Source organism: Poecilia reticulata, linkage group LG3 (genome assembly GCF_000633615.1).
Source record: "Poecilia reticulata strain Guanapo linkage group LG3, Guppy_female_1.0+MT, whole genome shotgun sequence".
Classification (NCBI taxonomy): domain Eukaryota; kingdom Metazoa; phylum Chordata; class Actinopteri; order Cyprinodontiformes; family Poeciliidae; genus Poecilia; species Poecilia reticulata.
This window is the reverse complement of record NC_024333.1, coordinates 31,600,245-31,610,267: the sequence shown is the minus strand read 5'-3', so window position 1 is coordinate 31,610,267 and position 10,023 is coordinate 31,600,245. Positions and strand designations below refer to the sequence as shown.

Here is a 10,023-nt window from a genome sequence, read left to right as displayed (position 1 = left end):
AATTCTGAATATAAACAAATTTTACTACTTCAATGTAAAAATATTAAATAATTTATTTGGCAATGCTCCCTAAAGAGAATGGCTATTTTTAGAACTTGCCCCGCGGGCGACAGGGTGCCCGCGGGCACCACGTTGGTGACCCCTGGTGTAGAAGTTACACTTCTGAAAGTGTTATTTGTGATAGAGTTGAATCAACACAGTAGTTGAAATCAAATACACTTCAGTGTTAATCTACCCAAAAACTAGTGTATATTGTTAAAAGTTAACACTATGAACGTGTTAACCCAACACAGAACGGTGTAAAAATAATTAACGTAGAAATCTGAGTTTTGACATACTACTGGCAGGGTATGCTGTGGTGGYGCAGGGGTTAAGCACCGCCCACATATGAAGGTTCTAGTTTTCAGGGCGGCTGTCGTGGGTTCACTTCCCCTTCTCTCATTACCCACTTTTTTTTGTCAATTTAATACCAAATAAAAGACAATAGAGCAATTAAAACCCTTCCCCTCCACCCCCCCCCAGAAACTACTGGCCACCAATAATCTCCAAATTCATTTTAAGACATTAGATGCTACAAAAACACCAGCACCATTCACAGAATATACCCTACTTTTATTTCAAAACATCAAACAGCACTGACAGCAATATACAACAAAGGTCATACATTCATAGTACTTTGCACTGAAGGTGAAGCTTTGAAAGTTCATTGGAAGCGGCCATGGATGGTCTTGTGATCACTGATGGTGAAATGTCTTTGGTGCTGCTCTTGTTTTCACCAATATGAAGGAGGAAGACTTCCAGCCTGGAAGGAAAAACAAGAAATATAGCAGAAATATTAGAATAATAAATACATATTTTAAAAAGTAGTGTGAGCAAAACTAATCAGACTCACCTGTGTGTGTCACCGTCATATTCATTCAAATTACTCTGCCCATCTGGTTTACAACATAAAAAAAGTCAGAAATAATTACTAAAGAAATGAGTCAGCTTATAGAAAAAAAAATGTGGACAGCATTAAAAGTCGTGCCAACATGTCTGAAGACATGTCTTGGAGTCTTCATAACAGGCTTCAGTCACCAACATGACACACTGACAAAGAAAAAACATTTGGCAGTTTTTAGATGTGCCACAGGTACAAAACACCAGAGTCAAATGGCTCAATTGCCTCCTCATTGTGTATATATGTCCTCCAGAGTCCTGCTAATCACCTAATTATTGTATTCAGGTGTGGTGCAGCAGCGGCACATCTAAATGTTGCAGGACAGTGGTCCTCCAGGACTGGAGTTTGACACCTGTGGCTTAGATCAAGCCAACGGTCCAGCACAGCCACTCCCCTGTTTTGCAGTCTACATCCAAAAACTTAAAGAAAACGACCTCCGCAGCTAAATAATGCTAATTCAAATGGCCTCCAGATTTTCCTGACAGTTTCAATGTTAGGTTAAGATAATAAACAGTCATATGTACCGTGATATCCAAACAAATAAACGTACATTAAGCGAACTGTGTATATGAATCAATACTCGTGTAAACAGAAAAATAATGCCTCCATAAGAAATGGGTGACAAGCTTTACCCAGAATGCACCTGGAGAAAGTAAGGACGATTAATTTGTAGTTTTGTGTGTCATAAAGTCAAATATAAGAGTGGAAATAAAGCCAGTCATGTGGCACAACATTTTATTCAATATTTTACACCCACTATGTCACTAAAATCAGTCAGTCTGGTAAAGTTTTTAGCAACCATGAGTCAACAATGGGGCACCCGACTATATAAGCTATCTAATCAACTCCAGACTGAGTGTTGAGTTAGACTGTTGGAGATCATTTAGAAATCAACACTGGACTGGTGAGCATTAGTGAAACTAACACTCATGTTGTTGAATTAACACTGTATTTTTATCATAACACACTTGCACTGGAAAACTGACATTTCTAAACAGGAGAACAATGTTTTTAGCAAACAAAAATAAAAAAAGAATAATGTTTAAATGAATGAATGACTAGATCTGTTCTTCTTCAAAAGCCAAACTTAAACAAAGCCACATCATGAGTATAAACTTGTACCATTAGGTAGCCTTTAATTTTTTGTTTTGACATAAAATTGTTTAATGGATGCCTACAAGAGCAAATTTACTTTGGTTTTCTGTGTCCCAGTTCTTCTATTCTAATTCACTAATTGTACGAATGTTTAAAGAGGCCAGTTATTTGATAGTTGAAATTGTGAGTAAGTCAATTATCAAGGGAGTAAAATAAGAACTCTACCAGAGACAAACTTGTTTTTCCTAGTTGGGCAAGTATTTTTGCTTTCAGTTTTAGGTTGGTGTACAAAAGAGCAGCGCCAACACCATCTCCAAACCTTCTTTCATCATGGGATCGGTAAGATGTGATTCAATAACTTACTTTTTTCTCATATGGTTCATTTCTTGTGATTATCTACATATTGTTTTGATGCAACATCATATATTATACACATGTCAAATTATGTTATTGAGTTCTTTGCTTCACTGATCGGAATTGTTCATTTAAGTTAAAAGACTACCTACAGTATAGCCTGTATAGTCATACTGACTTAGTGGGAAATTATTTGTTATTGAACCAAGAATTTTGTTCCTGATAATTATGAGACGGGCATCTCTCAAAAAAAATAAATCAATATAAATGAACATATTTTCCTACCAAAACAATTGCTGTGATCCAAAACAACAGCTTTCCAAACAGTTGCCCATAAAGGGGAATACAGGATGGCCTGAAAACCTGATAGTAAGAGGCTGCAAGTTTTATCTACACACTTGGACAAAAGTGTCACCCCTCGGTTAATGAAAGAAAAACCCCAAATTGTCACAGGAATAACTTAAATCTCACAAAGGTAATAATGAATGAAATCGTCACACTTTTTCTGTTACAAACTGACTCCGGCCCCTCACCAGAGAAGGGAAAAGTTATGTGGCCCTCACAGGAAAAAGTTTGGGGACCCCTGTATTAAGAGAATAAAATTATTAACTTCTGGCTCGTTATATTCTCTCATCTTCCCGGATTCAATGCGTGGAAACAAAAACCACAGAGATGACAGCCTACGCTCCACATCATACATTTTTAGAGTTTATTCTAACATTTAAAGTATAACATGACATCAACAACACAAACATGACATCAACAACACAGACACTTCATACAGACTAAAGTAGACATTCATTTACCTGAGACAAATGGAAAAAAAGAAGAAAGAAAAGTAAAGACGTCTTTGGGGAATTGCAAGCACAAATCTGATTTGTTACGCCTGTGTACAAAGTTTTTAAACTAAAGGCGTATTCTTGTTAATTTATTCAGATAAGGCGTATCTTTGCTTATCCAACCAGCAGCTGTCTCTGACCCTCTCTAAAGTTAGAAACTCCCTGTGATTTGTTTTCAAGATCAAGCACCAGTTGTCACCTTTATCTAAACAAAGTGGAAGCAGAGCTTCTCCTCTACTGGCCTGAAAACATGCTGTTTAATGGCTTTTCACAGATCAGTGTGAAGCTGAAACTTCTCCTGATTGTTTCCCACACAGACAAAGGGCAGATCAAAAAGATCTACAGATAATATAAAGGTCAACTGGACAGAATAAATTATTAGTCTGAAAACTATAATTAGGCTATTTCAATCAATACATGTTGCTAAATTTTAAAACTAGCATATTTTAATTTTTTTTTCTTAACAGTTGTTATTGGTAATAATACTGGCACAGGACAGTGTATAAAGGAGGCGTATCCACGATATAACATTTTTACCAAATCCAAATTTTGTCAAAACGGCAAACAGGTATCTCCATTCAACCCAATCAAACACCTTTTCAGGGTCGATTGATATGACAACCTCAAGCGCTACCATAGTCTCCCTCGAATAAAACATTTAACAAGGTGCAAACATTGTAATAAAGTTGATGCTGACAGAAGGCTGTCTTAGCAAGGGGGGAAGTGAACCGAGTGTCAGAGACTCAACATAGACAGAATGAAGCAATGGGATAAGTTTGGCTTGGAATGCTTTAAAAAAAATCAACTGGGAACCCATCTGGTTCTGAAACTTTGTTGTTTTGCATACAAACCGGATTCCAAAAATGTTGGGACACTAAACAAATTGTGAATAAAAACTGAATGCAATAACGTGGAGATGGCAAATGTCAATATTTTATTCATAATAGAACATAGATGACAGGTCAAAAGTTTAATCTGAGTAAATGTAACATTTTAAAGGAAAAATATGTTGATTCAAAATTTCACAGTATCTACAAATCCCAAACAAGTTGGTACAAGTAGCAATAAATGTCTGGAAAAAGGAAATTGAACATATAACAAAATAATAATAACTATAAATAATGCTAATTCAAATGGCCTCCAGATTTTCCTGACTGTTTCAATGTTAGTTTAAGATAATAAACAGTCATATATACCGTTATATCCAAACAAATAAATGTACGTTAAGCGAACTGTGTATATTAATCAATACTCGTGTAAACGGAAAAATAAGGCCTCCATAAGAAATAGTCAAAAACATGATCATTTTAACATGGAACTTACCTTGTTACAATAAGCTCCAGACAAGACGCCATACTGCTGCCTCCGCTCCTCAGGCAAACATGTGACGCAGTAGCAGAACAAGACGGCGTGGGTCAGTGTCTCTCTGAAGCCAAGATGGTAAGAGGATCAGCAATTCCACCATTGTAGCATAGTGCAGCAATACCAGAATTGTGTTACCCAGCATAAAATAGCAAAGACTTTTAAGTTATCATCAACCGTGCATAACATCATCAAAAGATTCAGAGAATCTGGAACAATCGCTGTGCGTAAGGGTCAAGGCCGTAAAACTCTACTGGATCCTCGTGATCTCCGGGCCCTTAAACGTCACTGTACCTCAAACAGGAAATAACAGCATGGGTTCAGGAATACTTCCAGAAAGCATCGTCAGTGAACACAGAAAGCATCATTAGTTGTAATGAGATCCAACTCAGTTTGTAAGACCAAGCAACACTTTGAAAGACTGTCAGATGGGGCAGCTGCAAGCTGTAGGTCAACCAATTCCAACTCGGAAGTAAGCTTCTGAATGTTTGATATCCTCAATTTCTTCACGTGCACAGAATTTGAAATTACCTGACCACGTAGGTATGCCTTCAAAGAATCCCACAGGAGCGCCCTAAAAATGGGTTCAGAATCAGTCATTAAAGGCAATAAAATCCTCTATTGCATCTGTAATGTGAAATTGTGAAATTTACCATCTGATAGTAGTGAAGTGTTATATCACCATTGAGAGGGATAGCGAGGCACAGGCGAAATCTAAAGATCGAGAGAGACAGGAGGATCCGAAATAATGATTGGGTGATATGCAACATTTAATACTTTAGGTATACATTTAACATCTACAAAAAATAATTTATATGTGAAAAAGTCTGGTGAACATGTGAATAAAAAGAATATTGCCTACTGTTCGGATTATGAGATCTCCAGGGATCAACACAACCATTATTTAGCATGAAACTATGTAGAGTTCTAGCGAGCGTATGTTTTCTACGCTCCTTCACCCTGACGTACTTTCGTTCGGGGGGCGAGGAGGGCGATTTATGTTTTCGCATAAGCCTGATTAATATGTAGTTGCGACCCTGAATCTGACATTTGAGTTGTTTGCATTAGCCATGTGAGATGTGACAACCAGAATCCACCCCTACGCACCAGGCACAAGGATGAGAAAAAAGAAAGGGGACAAAAAACAACATAAAAAAAAAACCAAGACAATATATCTGAACTGACACATCCCACGTCCCTTACCCCTCCCTCAGATAGCACCTACCACTACCCCATCCCCAAACGATGGGATATCAGGCAAACTCTAAATTGAGTCATGAGCCTAAAGACTAAACTTAAGGTTTTGTACCCAACAGTCATCCTCAAATCACCCCAACTCAGTCGGAGCTCCTGCAAACACGYGTAAACAGAAGTTTGGCTAAGAACAGAACAGATAAATTACATATCGCCTAACCTTCTTATGCTTCTGGCCGGAACAATATGAGTGGTTCCACTCACATCAAATTAAACTATGCAAGTACAAACGTGCATTACAGCCATCACTGCCAAAAGTCCCTTTGGAGTAAAGAGAAATTTGGCTGCAGCTATACTTGCATTCGAACCAGAATTTAGCTTTAATGTGGTGAAGCCAATTTTATTTTATCTTGRGTGTTTTTACGAAGGTAGTCGCCTCCACAGGTGAAGTAAACTCTCTTGTGACACCTCCTCTAGTGATGCAAAGACGAGCTGGATGCAGCACCCCAAACCGTATGTCTGGAACCTTTCTCAGCTGGCGTCTGACGTCGATGAAGGCTGCACGGGCTTTTGCGTTCGGAGCGGTAAAATCAGGGAAGATGGAGATTGTGGAATCCCCCACCTATACTCGCTGCTGGGCACTGGCACGTCGTAAAATATTGGCGCAGTGTAATAATGTAAACGAGTTATTATGGGACGGGGCCGCTGTCAGAGTTGACACCTATTAACTGGGCCGGATTTTAGCAGGGGCTTACCGGGGCTGCAGCCCGGGGCCCCGGCATTTCGGGGACCCCGAAGGATGTTTTATGTTTTTGTGAATGGATAGTGTCAGAATTTAATCAATGACTACGATGATTTTGACAGCACCGATGAAAAATGTTCCAATTTGTTCTGGCAAACGTCCATCTTGATTGCTTGCTTGTTATTGGTCCACTTTTGACGCATCTTACGCATTGGGGAGGAGGAGCGTCAAGGGAATATTATTTTACAGTGGCAGACAACAGAAAATATGACAGCGGAGCACAGAAAAGAAGGAAGAGAAAAGAAAAAGAGCATCGTGCCAAAGAGGCGACAAACAAAATGCCTAAACTGACAGGCTTTTTTTAACCTGTTGGCGGAGATGGCGCAGAAACATCATTATCCCCCACTCCTCAAACCCTTAGCTATGCTAACACCGGCACTACGATCCCGCCAGAACTTTTAACCGTGACCGAGTCGGTGGCTGGACTGGCGTCTGTGGAGTCAGAGTCGGTGGAAGCGGGATCTTCTTCCGCAGATGGAAAGACGACTGTGGATCCGTACAGTACCGATCCGGCGCATTGGGGGGAAATTGACGAGTCCGTGCAAGTTTACTGGGCTGAGCGAGGACCGGAGAGCTGTCAAAATACGAATGTTAGCTTTCAAGCATCGGAACAGGTGTACAAGCATCAAAAGCGTCACTTCTCCAAATCTCACTTTAAACGAAAGATGTTAAATGGTGAGTACATCGAAAGACCGTGGCTGCTCTACTTTCCATCCACCGGAGCTGCATATTGTTTTGCATGCCGCATTTTCAGCAATGCTAATACTCAGTCAAACTTTGAAACTGGTTTCAGTGACTGGAAGCACGCAACTGAACGCAGAGAGAGCACGAAAACAGGGAACATCATAGAAAAGCAATGCTGACATATGTTTCACTTGCAGCAGCCAGCAGGAGTATAGACACAGAACTGCAGAAATAATTTGAATCTGAGTGTTCATATTGGACTGAAGTGTTGAGAAGAGTTGTGTCTGTTAAGTTTTTAGCAGAGAGGGGACTGGCTCTGAGAGGAGCCAGTGACCAATTTGGAAGAACTGATAATGGGAATTATCTGGGAATACTGGAGTTAATCAGCGAGTTTGATCCTTTTCTGAAGTCTCACATAGAGAAATATGGAAATGCAGGTTCAGGAAAACCCTCATATCTTTCTTCCCAAACATGTGAGGAATTTATTCAGCTGATGGGTGATCGTGTTCTATCAGAAATAGAGTGAAGTAAAAATGGCAAAATACTTCTCAATCTCTGTTGACTCCACGCCAGATGTGGCACATGTTGATCAGTTAACATTTGTGTTAAGATATGTGTCACCTGAAGGACACTCGCAGGAACACTTTCTGAAGTTTCTACCAATTGAAAGTCATACTGGGGAAGCTTTATGTGCGTCTGTACTCAAGGTTTTGGAAGAGATGGGGATTGACATTGCAAACTGCAGGGGGCAATGCTATGATAATGCTACCAACATGTCAGGAGTATATAATGGACTACAAGCACGTATGAAAGAACTCAACCCACTAGTTGAATGGGTTCCATGTGCTGCACATACCCTGAATTTGGTTGGAGTTAATAGTGTTAACTGCTGTTTTGAGACAGCTGATTTTTTCCAGTTTGTGCAAAACTTATTTAACTTTTGCTCCAAGTCGACAGCAAGGTGGAAGGTGGTAATCGATGGACTGCAGCCTAATGCAAACAAGCGCATTGAAACATTGAAGTCCCTTTCGAACACTAGATGGGCTGCACATGCAGATGCCACACAAGCAGTGCATCTTAACTATGCAAACATTCAAAAATCATTGAATAATATTGTAAATGACACAAACCAAAACGCAGCAATAAGAAATGAAGCAAGATCCCTTGATAAAAAAAAATGGACAAGCTTGAAACAGCTTTTATGTGTACATTTTGGCATAGCATTTTGCAGCGCTTTGAAAAAGCAAGTGCAGCTTTGCAGTCTGTGGAACTGGACTTGTGTACAGCTGTGGATTTGGTGGGATCCTTGCGGGAGTGCATCAATTTGATAGGTTTGAGTCTCAAGCAAAGAAGTTGTCTCCAACAGTTTCACAAGCTTACAGAGTTACTGGTCGAAGATCAAAGACTCCAAAGACATTTTTTGGAGAGAGCGCCACCTCAGAGGTTGACTTATCAGCTCAACAAAAGTTCTCCACCAGTGTTTTTTTTGGTGATTGTTGACAGATTGCTTTCTGAAATCAATCACAGGTATATTGCATATAACCTCAATAACACTTTTGGCTTCTTGAACAATTTTTCTGGTGTTACTGTTCCAGAGCTAAGAAACAAAGCATCTCATCTCCAAAGTAAATATTCAGCTGACTTGGAGATGGACTTTGTGGAGGAAATTGTCCAGTTTAAAGATTTTATTCGTGATAAAGGCATTACATCTGCTCCATTGCTTTTACAATTCATTAGGGAAAAGAAACTGCAGGACATCTTCCCAAATGTGGATATTGCTTTCAGGCTTTACCTGACATTTCCTGTCACAAATGCAAGTGGTGAGCGATCATCCTCCAAGCTTAAAATGGTTAAAAATAGACTCAGATCCACAATGGGACAAGAAAGACGAACCATTTGAGTCTCATGTCTATTGAGAGTGATCTAATGAGAAAGCTGGACTTCAGTGATCTTGTCAAGGAATTTGCAGCAAAAAAATCCAGAAAAATGGGCAACTTTTCAAATTTCATATCAGACTAAGGCTTAAATATCTGATAACCCTTTCACTCATTACTGAAAGGGCTTGGTGTTACTGGTTAGGGCAGTGGTGTCCAAACTTTTTGGCATGAGGGTTAAAATTATGTTAAAAGAACTTTGGGGCTGTAAAATAATTTGAAAACAAACTTGGTCTTTTTTAAAGTTTATCTGCTAAATTAAAGAAAAAATTTAAATGATTGTAGATACAAAACAAAGATTGTGCATGTCTGCATTATAAGACAGGCTCAAAGTTTCAAACTTTTCAGGGTTGAGTATCGTTTTCTTATTTGGGTTACATGGTTTGCGTTTGAGTAAATGTAGGTCGTGTTTGTGGTTCGAGTTCCTACAAATAAGTTGAATGCAAAAGTGTCATTAATAAATGAAAATCTGTATTTTGTTCTTCATATTTTTCAAGATGTTCTCTGTAAAAACCTTGGTCTTGAACAGGGGTCACCAACCTTTTTGAGCCTGGGAGCTACCTCTTGGGTCCAGAGCAACACAAAGGGCTACTTTTCTTGGCTCRGCCTTTATAACAATAATACATATGATTACATGCCGTCTAATAATATTAATGTTAGGGACTATTCACAATAGTTATCAGTAATTATTACCATGGCAGCTATGGTTAATTGCTATTATGTGATCAGAAGTTCTTAGTACAGTTTTAAGTTTGATTCCCTTTCTTAGCTTTTCTGTGTGATTCTAAATTTCCCACAAGTGACTGACAGTCTGGATTA

General features: G+C 39.1%; 1 protein-coding gene across 3 annotated transcripts in view; it reads left to right on the top strand.

Annotated features, from left to right (window-relative positions):
• Nucleotides 1-10,023, top strand: part of LOC103462998 (up-regulator of cell proliferation-like) — a 31,000-nt gene that overhangs the window by 5,374 nt on the left and 15,603 nt on the right. For all 3 annotated transcript variants that reach the window (XM_008406102.2, XM_008406103.1, XM_008406101.2), the window contains one exon: nucleotides 2,309-2,374. In XM_008406102.2, coding sequence (XP_008404324.1) covers nucleotides 2,366-2,374 — 9 coding nt within the window. In that variant the 5' untranslated portion in view covers nucleotides 2,309-2,365. The remainder of the gene's footprint in view (nucleotides 1-2,308; nucleotides 2,375-10,023) is intronic.